This window comes from Amphiprion ocellaris, chromosome 6, assembly GCF_022539595.1.
Source record: "Amphiprion ocellaris isolate individual 3 ecotype Okinawa chromosome 6, ASM2253959v1, whole genome shotgun sequence".
NCBI classification, from domain to species: domain Eukaryota; kingdom Metazoa; phylum Chordata; class Actinopteri; family Pomacentridae; genus Amphiprion; species Amphiprion ocellaris.
The window spans coordinates 28860250-28881657 of NC_072771.1; the positions used below are offsets into that span (position 1 = coordinate 28860250).

Below are 21408 nucleotides of genomic sequence, written 5' to 3' on the forward strand. Positions count from 1 at the left end.
AATTTGCACTGTTTAATGGACAAAATCATTGTTTTGAATTCACTATGAGAGCAACTAATGGGAACACAGTGCACTACTTTGTGCTACTTTTTGGCTGCTGCATTAATACTGCAGACAGCCTCATTGAGCTGCATACAAAATGTCACTAAATTCAGTCAAAAGTTACAGCTGGAGCATTTAATGTGGCACATCCTCCATTCTTTATGCTTCCCAATAGTGTATTTCTTCCTCGCTGTTATGTTGAATAATAAATGAATTAAGCTTGAAGCAAAGTTGAGATGTATTGCTTTTGTTCAAAGTCTCTACATCACCTGTTCTCATCCCTGCAGTGTCTTTTTTCTTTAATTGATCAGACTTATTGTGTTATGTTTTAAAGCAATCAAGTTTGTTTGCTGTTGTTTTAACAATGCATCCTTTGGGGGGGAAAACATGCTAAACATGTCCTCCTTTGAACCCAGTCATTGGATCTGTCTGCTACTTCTTATTTATTTTTCAGTGTTTTTCCATTTGGTAATTAAAATTTATGTGCGTGGCACAGTGTTTTAGAATTTTCTTCCTATTTCTGCACAGAGAAAGTTCAGAAACTTTCATTTGCATGTCTCTAGTAAGCAGAAGTCTGTACACACAGAGCACTGCAAAATCACAAATCTACTGCCATGTCTTTTGCTTGTGTTACTTTTCATATTGTAGGCTATCTACTACACTTTGTAGAGCATACAGTAAATCATCTTGATCCACCTGGACACGCCATCAGTAATATTTCCTGGGGTCATCGGGTGTTACAACAGTTGAGGTATGTCAAGATCCCACAGGTATTTATCATATAACATATTGACATTTCTGTCAAAATACAGCTGTTAATGTGATTCTGACAGGTCTGAAATGTGTTGGATTAATGTTTGAAATGAAAATGCTGTTTGGGATTTTGCAGAAACACCTTCTGAAGCAACATTTGCTGCTCACAGTTGGTTCTGTGTCAGACTCTTCCCTTTATTTTCATTAATACCTGCACCATCAGATGGCAGCACAAATGATAGTGTATGACAGTGATGTGCACGTTTATGCACGTGGCAAAGCAGCGGTAACTTCATTAATGCAGCATCTGACAGTGAATTATGTTCTGTGTTCTTCACATCTGACAGGTCAGCTGTTCCACACAGATTCCAGGTTGATACGGTGGAATTATTTGCATTAAACCTTTTCTAAATCAAACCTGAGCTCAATCTGAACTTTCAGGACATTTTTAATAAGAAAATATTGACATTATGCACAAAACTCTAATTCAGTGTTTTATTTGTACGATGGGATTGAAGTTAACGAGAGAAGCTTTTTAGTGGCTAAAATAAACTTAGGCGCCCATCAGAGTTTAAATTGAAGATTACGAGCTTGATGAAGCGTGACTGATGGATTTATATGTGCGCTTTTACTAGAGTCAGACAAGTGAGTGTGAATAAATCTTTAAAATAAAACAGCCAAAAATGTTTTAAAGGATATAGTCCATTACACAACAAAAACACTGATTCCATGTCTGGTCGTGTTCGTCAGTACTGAAAAATAGGATGGCAAAAATAAACAAAAAAAATTAGCTTTTAAGCTTCTCTCCAAAGAAAAATATGTGATATACAAAAAAGGAGGTTGTGACAGGCCTATATTTACTAAAAAATAATCACTATACCCACCTTTCAAATGTCCAAATCCTTCTCCATACCATTCAAAGAGTGGTCAGTGCACACTTGGGAATAGTTTCACCTTTTCAGTGAGGATGAGCTTCCTGTGCATCTAATGGCCAACACTTCTTGGCATTATCTCAGTCCTGAAATAAATTATTCAGCAAGGCTACGTTTGTTGTGGTAGCAGTGTTGATACAGTTGACAATGTTGCCAACAATGCAGATGTGTGATGCATCCAGCAACAAAAAATGATAGGAACAAAGAAAAAATGTACTATATTTCTTAAAATAAACATGATCTTGAAATTTAAGCAGCCCTTTTGAAGACAAGGAAACTATTTCAGCACAACTGTGGACCATAAAACTTGCTCTGCCTCCCTGAAAATGTCATTTAGAACAACAGTTTTTCTTGTTTCTCTACAAGTAAATTGACTACTACATAAAATACATTCTCCAATTACAGCCCCTTTAACAAGCTTAGGCCTTATTAATTAACCGTGTGTCACTGCTCATTTTTGTTTTCATTTACTGTGTGAGGCACTGCAGGTCCCATCATCCTTGGCAAAGAAAGAGAGAAGGCGAACAAAACAGGAGCCAGAAGAGGAGACAACAAGAGTAAGCTGGTGCGTTTTCTTTCTCATCTGGTACACGATGAGCCATTGAACAGTGCTATGCAGGTAGCACGATGTGTATGAGGGCGATACAGAGCCTTTCCAAGCATGTCGTCGTGATCAAAGAGAAGTCAGAGGAACGCCACTTTCCCTCTGGTTGATGAATGGATTCTGTCATCAGTTTCCATGTACGATACTAACCCACGACAACAGGATTTTACACTGACAGATAGGTCTGACCGCTGAATTTAAATGCAACCTCAACTTGTCTGAATATATTTCATTCAGAAAGTTAGATTACGACTTCTCCACTGGACTGTTGTCTCTGATACAGAACGCTGTATAGTACAGCGTACCCCCCCCCCCGAGAATCTAGCTGGTTGGAGACTTGGTGCCTGCTTCTGCCAAACCTCATTTCATCTAAAGCACTCTGATACATTCTCCAGCTTTCACCAGATACTGTGTGTGTCTTTTTAGCTGTGGTATTGTTGTGTTTTCCAGGCACCGAGAGACTGTGAGTGCTCACTTAAAGTGTCATGCATTTGTTGACACACTCTGCCTGTCATAAAACTGAGGAAAAAATGGTTGCCATTACCTGCAAAGCTGAGGCTTTAAGGTCTACAGCCCGCACACAAAATGTCACACAAACAACTAGACAATCAGAAATAATAAAATGGGTTACATTACATAAAAGACTACCATTTACTACACATTAGATTAATTACATTTGGAAATTCAAAAGCAAATATGAATGGATCTTTACTGTATTTTCTGTGAGATTGCGTTGATGTACTTTATACCATTTTGAACAGGGAATTACATTCACTGATTCAGTGAGTGACAGCGCTGACAACAGAAATCTATTAGACCTCGATGTTTGATGAGTCACTCTTTAGAGCATGTAGCCAGACAGGCATAATTTAAATACGTGGTTTGCATGTTATTAATCACCTACACAGCAAACATAATTTCCAGCCAATTTCCAAATCACACAGTATTTGATTTTCTACCTTTTAGGCCACCATTAGTTTGTGTTCATTTCACTACAGCATGACACTCCATTTGCAGAGACTTGAAAGATGCGGGGGATACGTAATCTATCACAATGAGCATTCTGTCACCTGTGTTTATATTTTCAGGTTTTTTTCCAAGTGATTTATGATAATGTGGCAGCAGAAAACGGGCTGGTTCTGATAGCTGCCTTTGTTGTTATGTAAAATACACCCAGACATCTTTAAAATGAGAGCTGACTGCTAATTAGCAACCTTTTCACTTTGCATTGCATTCATTTGACATATATTTTGGACAAAGCAACTTACATGCAAAATCGCCAATATTATGATTAATATATGACCCTCTCTACCAACTAAGCTATGATCAAGTTACTTATTAATGCAAGCCATGTTTGGTGTTGTTTGCCCTCTTTTTGTTATATTACTGACGACATATAGGTCTATTTTCACAAAGAGACACTGTAACTATGGCTTAGATCTAATTCTACTATTTAATTATATGCATCTACATACAGTGGAGACCAAAAAGTTAAGCCCACGACTGAAGAAAGTTCTATTTTGCACTTATTTTGAACTTAATGTAACATTTTTCCAAATGAGTGTAAAAAATTCAGTGAGAAATGGAATCTCTGTGCAAATATATTTTAGACTTGACAAGTTTGTGCAAAACCTGAAAACCAGTGTTATCCCAGTGCAATTTGACACTGTTCCAAAGAGCTTCTTGTGATGTCAAGAGTGTTTGTCTTTCTCAGTCTTCAAATGCTTCAGTAAATGTTCAAGAGGACTGAGCACAGGTGGCTGTAGAGGAAAGTCCATAACAGTCATGACTCCTTTGACTTCTTTGGTAGTCAAGTATTTCTTCAAAGCTCTGAAGTGTACTTGGGCTTGTTATCCTGCTGTAGTATGAATCCTTCTCCACAGACATCCAAATCAGAGAGTACACCATATTTCTGTGAATTGGAGTGTTACCTCTCCTTGGTCAGGGTGAAGCTGATTCAGTTCAGATGTCCAACTCCAGGGAAGCAAAACACCCGTAGACTTGAATAATCCCACCTCCATGTTTCACTGTGGGTTTGGTAAACTGCAGTATCATTCTCCTTCCTGTCCGCCTCCTAACACACACCCTTCTGTTACTGCTATAAATCTCAGACTTGGCTTCTTCAGTAAACAGGACTTTTTTTCCCCAGTCAACCACTGAGAAATGCTGGTATGTCTTCGCCCACCCGAAGCGTTTGGCCTCGTTTCCCCTCCTGAGAAGTGGCTCCGATACGAGATGAGTACGAGACATCCTTCTTCTCACAGTACTTTGCTGATTGGAGTTTGACGTTGTTTATTTAGTCAATTCTGTGTCTGTGATGTTGCTTTACGAGTTCTCAGTGAACAAAGCCTGATGTATTGATCCTCTCATGGCGCGCTCACTTTTTCCTGTGTTTGTTGAGCTTTGAACACAACTGATTACAACACAAAGCATTTTGGGGTACCATAAACTGCCTCCTTGGAACCCTTCAGTATACCCATGATTTGATGCTGAGAATGACTTCTGACACTTCCTTAGTTCTGATGACATGTTTCTAAACTGTCAAGCATTCTGATTATTGCAAGGTTCATACAAAAGATCTGACTTTATGTGGCCTCAAACTTTCAGACTCAAGCATATACAGATGTCTAGTTCTTGACTAGTCACCTCAATTCTGCCTAATTTGCAAGGAATATATCGACTTTTTCAAAATCACAAAAACACTGCTGAATGACAAACTGTTAAACTGCTTTGGCTCTTTTCCTGTGAGATATGTTTGCCTTTGGCAGAATTCAACAGTTACAACATTTTATTGGAAAAAAATCTGGATCCTCTCTCTTCTTAATGTGGCAGGGCTCAATACAAGTGTTACTCTAATTATAAAATAATGGCTGATGTCCTCACTGCCGCTGCATATTTCCATTACATAACTGCAGTCGCAAAAAATGTTTTTGTTTTTTTTATGGATAATATTGTTGTCAAAACACAACTTCTGAGCCATTTTGTGCTCAGTGTTGTCATTTGGTCCCCCTCATCAACAGGTGCTACTGATAGTTAGCAGTAAAGGGCTTTAAGAAAAGACTAAAACCCCAGCTCTTCACTGAACACTTTGCACTTGACAGACTGCAAAAAATAAAAATCCTATTACATCTGCACTGCCTGTAAGTACCACAGTCCTGTTATCGCAGTTGAACTTGTTTTATAGCACTTATCTAGGTTGTTTTCTCCTGACTAGATCCTTGCTTGTGTTGCATCTCCTCACAGATGTACTCGCTTTGGATAAAAGTGAGTACAAAGTGAAACCTACCAAAAAAAGTCCCAGTCATTAAGTGGCATGCTTTGGCAAATTGCTGCAATCATAATAAATAAGCAAACAAGTAATATTTAATATCTGATGAGCAGTGCATAAGCACCAATACTTTTTTAAATGCATTGATTTAAACCTGTATGCAAAGTCCGACGTTACTTCAGAAATCTGCTACTGATACCGATCCATAAAACCACTGTACTTTACTCACTCATCATTCTTATCACCCAGCGTTTTGTCAGGGAAAAGGCATCATCCTACCTGCTAGCGTCAGCTGAGGTGATGGCGATAAGTGGCGGAGTGCGTAGTGGCAGTGTTGTGGGTCGTGGCGGGACTGTAACCGTGTCTGGCTCTGGCTTGCGATCACAGTAGTACTGCTCTGCCTGTCTGAAGGCCAAAGGAGGCAGCTGGACTGTCCTGCAGGAAAGCCTCCGCACCATGAAGGGCTCCATGCAGGTGACTGGGCCCGGCTCTGGGGAGTCTGAAGAATCATCGGACACCTGGTGGGAGAGGGGTAATTGATACCTGACTTCAACGAAGCGATAGTGCGAATCAAAATAAGAAAGCACTGAGAAATTCTTTACACATAACACAAATGATCCTGACAGGGATTTAACAGAAGAAGCAAAATGAAAGGGAAAGAATAACTGTGAAAAAAGGATCTTAAACAATGGGTTTGAGGGTCAGAAAGAGAAGAGAGAGATTAAAGAGAGTTTACAGTCATAGTAGCAGCTAAGTGTAAGCAGTGAAATGACAAAGAAATGGTTCAGTCTGTACAAAATTCACTGACATGTCTTATGTATTTATGTCCATCAAAGGTTCTGTTGTCTGTTGTCGCACAATTTTAGCTGATCTGTTCCAAGTAAATGAGAATGAAATGAAAAGTCCATTAAATAACATCCAGCTGTCTCAACTTAAACTATGTGACACTTAGCACATAGAGGAGAATGATTCCTAAAGATTTTCATAACCACACTTTCAATCAAGCACCTCTCTCAAGTTTTCGCTTAACAGTTTGTCAGTCAAGAAACTTCTTTGTGCTTCTGCTTTTGTGCTTTTCAAAAATAAGATTATTGAAGCACAGTTCCATTCAAATTCACTACCAGTTCTTGTGATAGAAACTACAGTTATTAGCTACACCTGGCTAAACCTAATATGGTCTCCTTCAACAGTCCTGCAATAAATCCTAATCCTTGATATAAATGGGGTGGGCAAAATAATAGAAATTCCAGTCAGTATACTGCAATAGCAGCACAAACTGAAAGTTTAAGCAACAACTCTCCAAAGTTTTATTTAAAACTGATTATAACCTTCAGCATTGTAGAATTTATTGCAGGACGGTTCTCTTAGAGTGCATTAGTTTTAGCAAGGTGTACTCAATAACACTGGCAACTGACTGCATATAAGCGTCTACGCGGGAAAACACCACGGGGCCAAGAGTTTATCATTGAATTCTATAAGGGATCTGGATGGATTTTCCATATGAATAACATGCTGCTACTAATGAGCTTGCTCCAGTGGGGCTCAAGAGCCTAGAAACTCCTAAAACGAGCATTCTTATTGCAGTGCAGTGTTTAATTTCGTACGAATACTAGTTTTATATGAACAATAGACTCTTTTAATGGAAGGCATTTTGTCCTGTCATGGTTCAGGAATTACAGGTGTATTAATGACAGCTGCATTCCACTTTGGAAAGGTGCAAGCTTGTTCACTGTCACGGCTTAGTGGGACTGGGAACCGAGCCATCATTAAAGGTTGAATCGGTGACACTAGTGCAGTGGAACTTTAGTTCAGTTCATTTCTGCTCACTGTCTTCTAGCTGTCAATTCTGGGTTATTCCATTTTAAATCGCCAAGGGTCTTCTGCTTGACCACCTCTGATTTGTTTGAAACTTTTTTTAAAATCATAAACTATAGATACTTAAAATGTTATCCATGAACTTATAAATTGCTTTATCAAATATGTTCTGTTTTTTTTTTGTTTTTTTTTTGCCAAATCTTTCTCAGATTCCAATTTGTGGCTACATGTTTGAACAACAATATCTCAGGAACTATAAAAGATAAAAGCCTGAAATTTCCACTGTCATTTCTCCTCAAACCATTGATTCACAATCTGAAACAAGTAAATCAACTAGTCTCCAGTTATGAGTGAGATGAAATATGAACAGTTGAATCCATTTTTAAAAAGTCCCATCTCTGAGCACACATTAACTAAAAAAAATGGTAATGCAGGACTCAACTAGTGATATTTCATAAATCAAATGTAGTTGCATGTCGAAAATAAAAAACCAACTGAGCAAGTTTGAAAAGTTGTAACAAAAACACAAAATATTGCGAGATAGTCTAATCCAACTAGAACAGAGTTCTGAAGTTTTGAAAGGGTCACCCAAACATAAGTCTGCTTTTTTTTTTTAAAAAATTTAATATCACATATTCAGCTATTTATCTTTAATAGGTCCTGAGGTATTGTCATTCAGAATAGCCTCTAATTTCAATGAGCAAAAAATGTGGGTAAAAGTGGTTCCACAGGCAACTGGAAAAAAACCAAAAAACACTCAAACATTTGATACATCAAACTAACAGCTTTTTCAGTATGCATGTTTTATGCTATAAAATTTTCAGGCAAATCAGAGATGTTTGAACAAAAGAATAGAATAGAATAGAATAGAATAGAATAGAATAGAATAGAATAGAATAGAATAGAATAGAATAGAATAGAATAGAATAGAATAGAATAGAATAGAATAGAATAGAATAGAATAGAATCTTTACAACAGTGAAAGGCAGTTGGATTTGGAATTTGCAGGATGCATACACCAAAAAAAGCACAAAGCCATTACAAAAAAAATAGAATAAAAATCAGATAAAATGTGAATTTAGTGTCAAAAACAAGAATCAAGATAAAATTGCACTGTGTGAGAGCATGTTTGCATTGTATCTTGTTCAATAAAAGAGCAGTTGTTCAGCATGAGGTAGTATGTGCTAACAGTGCAGAGTCGGGGTGTTCTAAAAATACGATGATTTGAGATGAAATGACCACTTTGTGTGTGCACTGAAAAAAACGTGATGTTCGGACGCAGCCCTTGTGTAAATTGAAAACAAAGTGGCTCGGAGTGATTCACTGTACTATTTCAATGTTTCCTGCACATGCACAGGCTAATACACAGGACAGTGAGAGCGAGAGGGGAGATAAATCTGTCATACACTTACTATTTAAATGTGCTAGCTAAATATGAACATTCTTTCTCCAAAATCACAGACTTCACCTTTAATTCCTTCCGTCCATTCTGTACTATGACAAATCAAAATGGCCACCATGTAAAAGGTCTATGGGTCATAAGTTTAAAACTTTCCTCATCAGGAAGGTGTAATCGAATCTAGTCTACGAGTCTAATCAAGCAAACAAATGAAAACGCTTTTTCTGAAAATATGTGTATTATACCATATACTATTCCAATACATTTTTGTAACCCGGTGTGTTACAGCAGTGCCTTTCCGGCATTTTATCTCAACTGGCACTAACACACTTATGACAAATGTTTTCAAACACAACACATGCTACATTTTACAACACAGCTTGTTTCTTTGTTTGAGTTCACACATTTTGTCATCACAGTGGTAACAAGTTTGTAATTTGAATGTTTTTTTTCCCCGTTTCCTTTGGTCTTTTGTAGCGTACTTCCTGACAAATAGATGTAAAAGAGGAAGAGTTCATGTGTGTAGTGAAAAGCAGGGCCCTCATCATCATCAAAAATAAAACGTTGCTTTTACAAAATGCAAACAGGCTACATACTGTCTTTATTAGTACATGCCTTACATATTTGCTATTTTCTGCCTTCATAATTAATTACAGGATGAGTTGTTAATGGTCTCCCAGTGTGTTTGTGTAAGATTTCCTGTTAATATTGAAACCATATTTCCACATTTGTTTATTTATTTATGTCCCTTCACTGACTCGTTTTATTTAGATGGCTACATGTTTCATATATTAAAGAACCCAAGGGACATTTTTTTCTTGTTTTCCGTTTGCAAATATTTCCTGCTTTTTATCCCATCTTGAAGCTATAGATTAATGGCTATATTTTTGATTTATCAACCGGGATTCACTAAACTTTTGTGCCAAGTGTCTTACAGTATATGGAATAGGCTTGTATACAGCAAAATCGTGATGGCAGGTGGTAATGTGGTGCAAAAGAAAATGTAAAGGTCAAGTAGGAGAGCATATATACCAAAAAAAAAAAGAAAACACTGGAGGGCTTATTGTCAGACTTAACAAAAGTTCAAGCAGAAAGTCACTCATCTGAGAAAAAGAGGAATCTCAAAGTGAAAATGACACATCACACTATGTCAAGAGAGGAGGAGAAAAAAAAAATCAGATGATAAGAACTCCAGCAGGAGGTCAGAGCCATCTGAAAGCTGAGACTGTTAGAGCTGTCGGAGGTGAGACCGGTGTGAGAGAACAGAAACTCATTCTACAGCGGCGAGTTAACCTGGAAGAAACACATCAGGTGGTCAATGTACCATTAAGTGGTTATCAAAGAGGTTGATTCTGCTGCAGTGAGGACAGCAGCAGAGCCTTTGCTTTAAAAACAGGACTGCTTCAAGGCTCCCACGTTATAGTCCAAGTTTTCCTGAAAGTTTATTCCTTAAAATAAACATGCAGATATCAATCTCATTTTGAGAAAGACCAAATAATTACTTAATACAAATTAGTATTTTTAATGTGCAAATTGCTATTTTGCTTCCTTTGCAATGGCTTCCAGCAAAAGAGGCTCTTTTTTTTTCTTACTCGTAGTGAACACCAAGTGTCCCTACATCTCTGTTGGACAGCAGATAGAAGTCCATTTTTATGTAGTTTCTTAGACACAATGTCCTTAGGGACAGCCCCAAGGTAATCAGGTATTTGTGTATTGAGTGATTCCAGGACTATCTCAGATTCGGGACACACTTGAATGCACAAGCGCGCACATACAGAGTGAGTTACTGAGACAGCTTGATAAATTGAGGCTGATTCTGTGCCATTAATCTTACTGCAAACCATGAGGAGTTTTTGTTTCACATCAATAATAAGGCTTCCCTGTTAAAGTTAGGGTCAACCATTAACATTTACATTCTGCGCAGCTCTTTTACAGGTGATTACCTGCTACATTATAGGCTTGTTGGAGTAGAGCCGAGCCCTCCCATTTCTACATACAGCGTAGAATGCACAGTGCAGTAAGGTGTACCCAAAATATCATGGCCACATGAACACTTCTGTAAATTGCTGTTGCCAGTGCAGCCAGTACTTCATCTGACATGTAACTTCTGTTCATGAATCATTTGTGGTATTTCCATGAAACACATCTTCATTGTGGGCTGCACAGTGGCTCGGTGGTTAGCACTGTCACCTCACGGCTACGTCCCAGCCTTGGCCTGGGCTCTTTCTGCATGGAGTTTGCATGTTCTCCCTGTGCATGTGTGGCTTTTCTCTGGGTACTCCGGCTTCCTCCCACAGTCCAAAAACAAGCTGAGACTAATTGGTGATTCTAAATTGTAACAATTTAGTGAATTTTCTTCTATTCCATTTTTCCTCCGCAATGCAGCCACATCAGATGCTCTACACTGAGTGGCATTTTAACAGATTTCATGATAATAACTAATAACTGAGTACTAATAATGCTTCATGATATCAGTAAAAATTGATATCATCAGACAGACAGACAGACTTTACATATATAGGAAGCTGAATTAATTCTCTGCCTATTGCATTGTAATAGATTCCATGCAGCAGATTGACTGGCTGCGCTCAAGTAGAGGTGCTCAATGGTGCATGCTTGGCCGGAGGCAACCTGCAGGATAACAACGTTTACAACTGCAAACAAATGAATTTTCCTGGCAGTTTATGCTACATGCTGCCTCTTACAGTTTTCCATGTCTCTATTTGCCCAGAAGTATCTCTCAAAGCACTGACTCGTGTCTTTGTGTGTCTCCCTGCTCTGCCTTTGTCATGACTGCTCTGCCTCACCCTCCATCATACAGCCAAAACACTTCACTCCCTCCTCCCCACCCTCCCACTCCCCCCTCACCAGTCCACCCCTGCATCCATCAAGATGCCAATCTTCATCCAGGAAGCCATTGAGCCTTTTCATTCCTACATAATTACCCGTATTAGCCTCATTGCAGTAGATGGTGGCTTACAGAGAGGAACGGAGGAGCCGACATGATTAACCCTCACTGTTCAGCAGGCTGTGAGTAAAAACAGATGGATGATAGATCTAATGAGTCAATGAAGTTCACTCAGTACTAACCATTAACTCCTCTGACAGCACCTTCATAGAGTGTAAACAATTTATGTAATGGCCTTTCACTCTTTTTATTTCTCTTACAGTGATACATGGCACGGCAGTTATAGTTGCATTTGCTCTTCTTGAGGTACTTAAGCCACATTGAATCGCTTTATGAATTGCATTTAAAATTCATTATTGCTTTAGTTTTTCCACTGATACATTTTTCCGTATAAAGATTAGCACATTCACAATAAACACCAAAAGAGAGTGTTGACCTTAAATAAATAATCATCTTTGTAAAAACTGTTGATAGTAAAGAATTCTAAATTTTGTTAGTTTGTGTTTTACTGTGATTTTTGCCACGTTATACCGGAAATCGAAGGAAACTGAATAAACTACCGTATTTTCGCTACCATAAGGCGCACCGTATTAAAAGGCGCAGTCTCAGTTCCAGGTGCTATTTCTGTATTTAACACATACATAAGGCGCACCGTATTAAAAGGCGCAGTCTCAGTTCCGGGTGCTATTTCTGTATTTAACACATACATAAGACGCACCGGATCATAGAGCGCGGACATAGTAAAACATACCTGTACTAGCTGAAAACATGCATGCTAGCGTGTGTTTTAAAAAAGGAAGCGGAAGCTAAACTGAGTTCAGTTGTACTTTATTGAAGTATTTAGCAATGTTTTCACGTTGTTTTTTTGATCAATCCTCATTCACAAATCCATCAAAGTCCTCATCTTCTGTATCCGAAATGAACAGCTGGGCTAGTTCTCCATGGAACACGCCAGGTTCCCGCTCGTCATTGTCAGAGTCAGTCTCGTTGCCGTGCGGCTCCTCATAAATGATGCCGGCTTTTGCGAAAGCTCGAACAACAGTGCAAGCAGACACGTTAGCCCAAGCATCCGCAATCCATTCACAAATTGTGGCGTAACTCGCCCGGCGCTGCCTCCCAGTCTTAGTAAAACTGTGTTCGCCATCTGTCATCCATCGCTCCCACGCCGTTCGCAACTTCACTTTGAACGCCCTGTTTACACCGATGTCCAGCGGTTGGAGTTCCTTCGTCAAGCCTCCCGGAATGATAGCAAGCTCCGAGTTCATTTGCTGCACTTGGTTTTTCACAGCGGCTGTGAGATGGACGCGCATGGAGTCACAGATCAACAGGGACGGTGACGCCAAACCCATGTTGTTTTGCATAATGCAAATACCGGCACTATATACCCACTGGGGGCGTGTCTTTAGCGTCTTCTTTCACGCCCACACTTCCCCCTTTAACGTTCTCATGCTGTCCTCTGTCACGTCCGCCTTTTCTCTATATAAGCAGCGTGTCGGCAGGAAATGCTGTCAGTCAGTCAAGCGGAGCTCATCAAAGTCACACAATAACATTTACAGATGTTGGAACTCGGTGCACACATAAGGCGCACCGCATTATAAGGCGCTCCGTCCATTTTGGAGAAAATTTAAGACTTTTAAGTGCGCCTTATGGTCGCGAAAATACGGTAAATAAAGGCCTACGTGAATCATAAACTAAGAAAGATAAGAAAATCAAAACAATAATGGAAGGAATATGTAAATTAGTCTCAACAAAAGACCATGGGTGAGATGCAAGACAAAAGAGACCGTTAAAGTTGCAAAAGGTTAGCACGGACAGGCATGTGTGAGTGTGTGTGTTACTGTATCGTGATTATTCACACAGCCCTTCATTTCCACTCACTTGTGCTGTCTCTCCTAAGGCCTGAAGTGGCTCTTTATGATAAGTGGGATCAGTGAAAGGTTAATTGGTCTGCTGTTACTCTCCTGAGCTCTCACTGCTCTTCATATGCCAATCCATTGGTGGTCAAGTTGAACTGTTGGAGCATGACTGGTCAGATTTTATGAAATCAGCAGAAAGACGATCTTAAAAGCCCATGTAAAGAGATTTATTTCTGAAGTCTTTACACATGTCGGAAAATAATTCCTTAAAACTTGAAAAGACTGAATTATGTGAATTATTAAACTTTCATTTCAGACAACTGGAGATAATCCACTACTAGTAAATGAGATCAAACTGAAACATCTCCCTTCCTTTGCCTTCATCCTCACACCCTGCCAAAAATTGGAGCATCACCAGCTGCAGATTCCCACCATTGAGCGTAATCTGCCTTGTGTGCTTAGTTTGTTACAGTAGGTAACTTAGTCCACAGCCACAAAGTGACAAAAACAGTTTGTATCTACTGTGCAGGTTTGTGAATTTGCATCTAACCTGTTCTGATTTGTTCGAACAAACCCAGGCCCTTCTGTATGGTTAGCACCATTCATTTGTGCCAATATAAAAGCTGCCTTCAGCATTTCAGAGCACAGATTACTGCTTATTTTTCATGCTAGGCCTATTTCCTTTGAAACCTAATTTTAGAAATGTTGTGATTTTTCTTAATCATTCAAAATTGGATGGATGCAGACTAATGTAGTTTTCTGTGTTGTGACTCAGAATTAAATTTTTAAGTGTTTTTACACTGACCTTAATATCCTATTAAGATAAGAGTTATACTTTATTGATCCCTCACCAGGGAAATTTACATGGCACTGCTACTAGATGCAGATGAGGCATGAAAGAAGCAGGAAAAGAATTACAAAAGCACAATAAGGCTGAAAATGATGATATAACAAAGACAATATACAGGGCATGATGATTTTACATACAGATATGTACAGATATGATGTATTGTGTGGGAAAATGTCAAGGCAATTATGTAAAGAAAATTTCTGTTAGTATATTATCAACTGCCCCCTAAGCTTCCGTTAATACACCTGCCAGGCTTTCAGTTCATGGCACGTATTCAGTTTGCTATGATAACAGTGCTGCTGCACATAAATCATAGCAATTTTGGGACAATAGGACACAGACGGACAAAAGCAGCTTTTCATTTATGGCTCGAGGTGACTTGATTTTTCTGGCAGAAACTACAGTTTCCACTGGCTGATTTGATCACCTCGCTGTAGAAGTAATGCTTGGTTACTATTCTTGGTATGAAGCAAGTGAGCATGTCATACTAATATTTGCAAGCAGTCAGTTTAGCATAGCAAAGTAGCGACCCAACCACAGCTAAACAGTAGTAATACATTTAGTGAGTGTTCAAATATTTGATTTGGGAGGTTCAGGTAGCTGTGCATTGATGGGGAATTTGCTTTTTTCAGCAAAAAAAAAAAATAATTCCATAGCAAATCGATATTTCTTCGGAGACTTACAATTATTAATGTCATAGATGAAGTAGCACTTCAGGTCAATAACTCAGCTTTGCGGCAGAGTGATACCCTCCTTTTGTCATGGTGAAAAAGTACTTAATTCACTTAATTTGGTTTTGGTGGCAGAGGGAGTAGAAAAATCAATGCAAAATGGGTCATGTTCTGACTCGAACCTCGGTTTACATGTGTTTGTGCGGCCTTGCAGGAAAATCTGACAGAAAAGAGTTACTTTGAGGACAGACAAGTAGAAACCTGGTAGTGGAAAAGTTTGTTAAAACAGCCTGAGGAAACTTTGATCACATCAGCACATCAATATGTAGTACAAATTGACAATCACAGCTCACTCCCTGCTTTGATTTATGCTTTTATTATGGATATTGTTAAAAATGTATGTGAATCTGAATTTATTTGACAAAAAACAATTCACCACCTTTTCTGCCGGGGGTTGTAGTCTTTGATGTGAGGCTTCTTAGATATGCAGGTGGTTCAATATTGGCTCCTTTAAGGTTTAAGGCAGCTCTCATTTATTCATGTAAAGACTGAGGGGAGGCCATGCTTTCCTTTATTATATTACATTGCTTTCATGCTAATTAAGTCCTGTCCTCTCATGTTGTGATCGAGCCAGATGATATGGATTCGTCCCGACTGGTCTATTTTAATGGCCCTGCCGTGCATCAAACATGAGGCATTTCTGTTTATTGCTCACTTCCATTTCCAATCTACATCAGTTGGGATCAAACTGCATCACATGGGGATCATTTTAAAGTGACTCTCACTCGCGTGCATGATTTATGAGCCAATTCATGTCAATTAGGCCACAACAAACAGGAAGCCATCACTTTTTCATAAACTGAATTTTTCATTGGCACTTTTTTTTCTGTTGACCTTTTGGAGAGATGAAGATGGCAACAAAAATCAGACTGGTGTTGCTTGGCTTTACGATTTGTGCACAGTGGAAACAGCATCTGGACATCAGCTCTTACACCTTTTCTTTCTCTTTATGATAATTATGCTCATACGAGGAAAAAAAATCATAGAAAAATAATGCTGTTATATTATCAGTATGCAGCACACATAGTCTGGAGGAACTCTCTTCCCGGATGCAGCTTTCTTTACCCGTTTGCAGTTTATCCTACCAACACCATCTGCTGAGAAAGTCTGAGCATTACCTGAGGCGAGCTGACGGGCATTCCCTCTCTACCTCGATTAGAAAAAATGTCATCACCGTGTCAGTTTGTGATGACGTTATAATAAAGTATGATAACTCATTAAACATTCAGAGATAAGACTGATTCAAAATTTCTCCCCCTAAAAAGCAGGTATTTGATCTTGAATGGGGTCACGCAGCCCCTAACACTTCATAATCTCAGCAGAGTGGTTTTGTTATAAGCTACTTAACAAAATGGCTGTGATCATGAACTGCTTCTAGGCCTGGATTAGAATACAGGAATGCACCGTTAGAATTTCAAGCCAGAGGGCAGCCTGCACTCTGCTCAGTATGTGCAATTCTTCACCGTCAGTACCATCATTCATCTCTGCACTCTGAATTTAGCAATTGATTTTATCACAGAATGAATCTTAAACGGATTCTGGGTAAAGCCCAGGGGCGATGAGATGAGTGACAGAAGTGGAGAGAAGTTAACACAAAGAGAGGAAGAGAGAGAGAGAGATGATGGGAAAACAGATTGAGATTGAAAGAGATGCAATAAATCACCTGTTTAGAAAAACAATTTGGTCTTCACATTTCTCTGACAGTATATAGGCAGCTCTCAGTTTTAAAGAAGCCAACACTGCAGGAAAGTAGAAACAAGAAGGTTTTATCTGCACTTTATCGATAACATTCCTTTTCTGTCTGCTTGCCCTCCTTCTATGTGTATAGCACTGGCGCTAAAGTGAGTGCACAACCTGATAAATTTGGGTGAATCCATTGCTCACGTTTGCATGGTACGTACTAACTTACTGGAAGGCTCGGTGCAACAACGCAGGTTTATCTGTCGCTCCATGGTGAGAGATACTGGTATTTACGACCAGGGTGTGCATTTTATACCCCTTCATCACGCAGCTATAAAACACGATATCCTGTGGGGTAATAAAATTAGCTCAGTTCATCTTCCACAGTACACAGTGCTCACAGCTTCACTGCAGGTTTCTGTCTGTGTTACTGACAGAGTGAAACACCAGATGTAGCTTAATATTGTGGTCCATGGTGTCCATGCATGGGAGCAACTTAGCCATTCCTCCACACCTGTACAATACACTCTTTTTTTATTTTTGCGCTAAGAACAGTATTCTCTGCTTTTTGCACTGTATTGTCACAGTAGCAATTATAATTTTTGCATCACTGTGTTTATATATTATTTTCATATGTGTAAATATCTGTATATACTTTTTTCTTTTTATTACTACCATTTTTTTCTATTCTTCTTTCAGCAGTTATTTTATTATTCTCTCTCCTTATTCCTAGGGTGTCACCAACAGCTGAAACCAAATTCCTTGTATGTTGTGTACGTACTTGGCCATTAAAGCTGATTCTGATTCTAATCAAATGATCCCAGTGGTTCTAAAATCTTGCACATTTTTAGTTGCTTTTGAACTATTTACCACTTTGAATGAGATCTGTCCCAACATTGGGTGCTTTTAAATCCTTGCTAAAGACCTACTTCTGCAATCAGGTATATAATCCAGCCCAAGAAGAGTGTTATTTATTATATAAACTACCAGGTTATGGTATTTTGGATTTGATTTGATTGTCATTCTGGGTTTCTTTTCTTACAATGTTATGTTATACAGAACTTCAATAAACCTTATATACACTCTACATTACTTTGACTTGATTATATGCAATGGCTAGCAACAATGTTACAAGTAGATGCACAAGTAAGAGCAATAAATAAAACATATCAACTCCTACTAGACTTGGACAACAATTTTCAGTCAATTTTTTATTTTTTTTTTTTTGCATGTGTTGTAGATTTGTAATATTACCAAAAGACAGACTACTAAATGTTTTATTATTATTATTATTATTATTATTATTATTATTATTATTATTATTATTATTATTATTACAACACACTAAACCCAACAGAGTTGTTTTTATTAAAAGTGGCAGTAAATTATTTCAATCTCCTGGGATTCAATAAACATCTGGATTATCCATCATTCATCAGACAACATTATTTTCATCCCATTTGTCGTGTGAAATACAGATTGTTCATGCAGCTGCACCACATGTAGCACTAATGCTACATTCAATCACTCGTCCTTTTACACAGTAGTACATAGTTCACTTCAGTTGGGGGTTGATATCGAAGATCTCCTCGTCTCTGCTAGGTATCTTGCTGCTACTGTTGTATGCAAATTGTCTTGCTATTCTTAGACATTTGTGGCGTAGATGAAGACATGCAACATTTTTTTCCCTTCTTTTTTCTGTCAAGGAACATTTCTGTTTATATTGGCATCACTGATTGGACTGTGCAATTTGAATAAATATGTAAATTTTCACGCTGATGTGATACTGCACATGTGTGACAATATGTGCCTCTAACAAGGTTGCAAAAATTCCAGTTTCACAGAGGATGCGACAGCGATATATCCTCTTGTTCCATATCTATCACAACGGCAAAAGTGAGAAAAATGAGATGTAAGAACAGATTATTCGGAGAAAACTAGCAGGACAGGTGATAAAGAAGCAAAAGCAGTGTATTCAAGTGTCATATTGGAGGTGAGGCAGATGAATCCATTTGTTTCAAAGAACCCCTATCTAGTAGCCCGAGGCAGGAGAATAAATGGCCGGCAGCGACAAGACCTAGTCTTCCCTGGCTTCAGGCATGGCTCTGTGATGATGTGGTCTGTGCACAACGAAATAAGATAAAATACCCTGGAAATGCCCCAAGCCTATAGGGAAGGCAAAACTTGTGCAGCAGATGCAGACAGAAAAGCTGGATTACACTTACACTTGGCTGATGGGTTGAAGTTACTTAAAACTCATAACACATTTACTGTATTTTCCTTGTCTGTGCAGAGGGTCAGGGTCTCTGTGTCGTAATATAGACAGATGAAGCAGAATCCAATTGTAGTGTGTTGTATCTACAAACAATAAAGCTCTTCTGAAGATAAAGCATTGCCGTCTGGATTGTTTTGTGGGAGGAAAACACGGTGTATGTGTCATCCGTGAATTGAATCGAGGTAAACTTTGACACTAACAGCATGGCAGATTCATCACTGCATGCATCCTCTGTGTCTACCCTCCCTGGCGGCGTTCACACACCTCTCTTCATGCATCAACCCCACATCCGGAAGTAGCACACTGCCAAACATCTTATGCAAGATTAATCACACTTCAAACGCAGTCAACAGGCTGTGAAATGAGAACGGTGAGAAGGCGGTAATGTTTCTTTACACACGGTGTGGAAGACTAAATAAATATCAGTCCTGCCTAACTCTCTACAAATGTGCATAGGTGATGATGCTACATTTAAGTGCAGGCTCCACATAGACAACAAAGGAGGCTGCTGGACCCTGACAAGTACGTGGAAATTAGATAGTTAACACAAATTTACCCTAGTCAAGTTTTGGCAGGCTTAAAGGGAAAAAAAAAGGTATACTTTCGCTGAGTGCTTCAATCCCTTTGCATGGAGCTGCTAATCTAATTACATGTTTCAAATATGCAGTAGATTGCTCGACTTCCTCATGTATAAATAAGCAGGTAGATAAGCGGTGGCGCAAAAACAATTAACATTGTTTGCACTTGGCCAGACAAATCGGTGATAAGAAAGCTGCTTTTATCAGGTTTACTGTGTCAGTGACCTCTGCTGTGTGTTGTGCAGTAAAATGCTCATTTGAGTGAAGAATTAGTGGAAGATGGATTAAGAGGAAAGACATAGTGCCCTTCCTCCCTGAGCCGAGACAATAAAAATATTGTAGATAAGTGGTACCTATTTGTAATGAGCCTCTAAATCCAGAAGTGTTAAGAGCTGGAGCAGTGACTTTTTGCCAGCTTATACTTATTGATCATCTTATCAAGCTCCACTTCAAAGAGGTTGTTGCTTTTCATGAGGTGTCCATGGAAGAGGACAAGGAATTATATTAGTCATTATATGTCGTCCTGGCCCTTTATTCCATTATATTGTTGTCCATTTTCTTCATTTCATCTCCTGCAGCTGTCTCTTGCCCTGCACATCCTTCAGCCACTTTTCCGCTTCTCTTATAATGTTCCCCTCCCCTGATCCTGTTCAATCTAATTTCCCAGCTCTTTTCATTAAATATCTTGTCATCCACTTCCCCTCTCCTCCTGACTCCAGACTTCACCTGCACGTGCTGCGTGTCAGCGGGCTTCACTGGTGATTAATGTGATTGTAAGTCATCGAAAAATTCAACCCGATTCAAGATCTGCGTCCCTCTTTCCCCCTCATACACATTAAATCTCAAGCCGTCCTCCTCACTATCTCCTTTTGTCCATTCACATCACTCAAAACCGGCTTCACTTTATCCTTGAAACAAACACATGGCCTGGATGCTCCCTTGCTGGGCTCTAATTGGTGATCAAGATGTACGCGGGAAGGAGACGGAGCAGCGTTTGGCCCATTTCTATTCCCTCATCGCATTCGCAGGGCCACAGTCACATCTGCGTAACCATGGTGACGCTGATAAGGTGACTCATGACTATTCATCAATGGCACGGCCTGATTGGACAGTCCCCGAGAGCCTAGCAAAAACGTATTCATCAGTGCTGAGCCTGTGTCCCTGCTCTACCTCAGGATGATGAGCGAGCATCTCATCTGCCGTCCGTTTGTTTTTTCACATTCGCTTCTTGTCTTAACCTCAGCCTCCCTCCCCACCACCACCTCTGCTCTCTTTTCTCTAATTACCTGTTCGCTCCTGATGTCCCACCCATTTCTCTCTCAACACTTCTCATCTCTCTTCTCCAACCCAGTGACCTGCTGCTCTTCTACTCTGCTTTTAATTCATGAAGATGTTAATCACGGCCACATCTGACACATACTACTGCTCATCTTGCCATATCCCTCACTGTACCTACTTACGAATTTCATACATATCTCTCAGTTATATTTAATTTAATCACAGCACTCACTTCACAGTGTTTTCCCACTACTAACATGGGAAGGGAGGCAAGAAATTAAAAATTCTATAATTTTTCCCATGTTTTTTAGTAATGTACAATTTTACAGCCTCCTCAGAGACGGAAAATGTGAACATCAATCAGATTTTGTACCATTAGTAGTGGTTTTATTCCATTTTAAAGGTCATTTTCTCCTGTTGCTCTCCTATTTTTTCCAAT

General features: G+C 39.1%; 1 protein-coding gene across 1 annotated transcript in view; it reads right to left on the minus strand.

The window, feature by feature from the left end:
• pde4d (phosphodiesterase 4D, cAMP-specific) overlaps positions 1-21408 on the minus strand; it is a 193660-nt gene that overhangs the window by 150818 nt on the left and 21434 nt on the right. The window contains exon 3 of the mRNA XM_035943275.2: positions 5879-6117. Coding sequence (XP_035799168.2) covers positions 5879-6117 — 239 coding nt within the window. The remainder of the gene's footprint in view (positions 1-5878; positions 6118-21408) is intronic.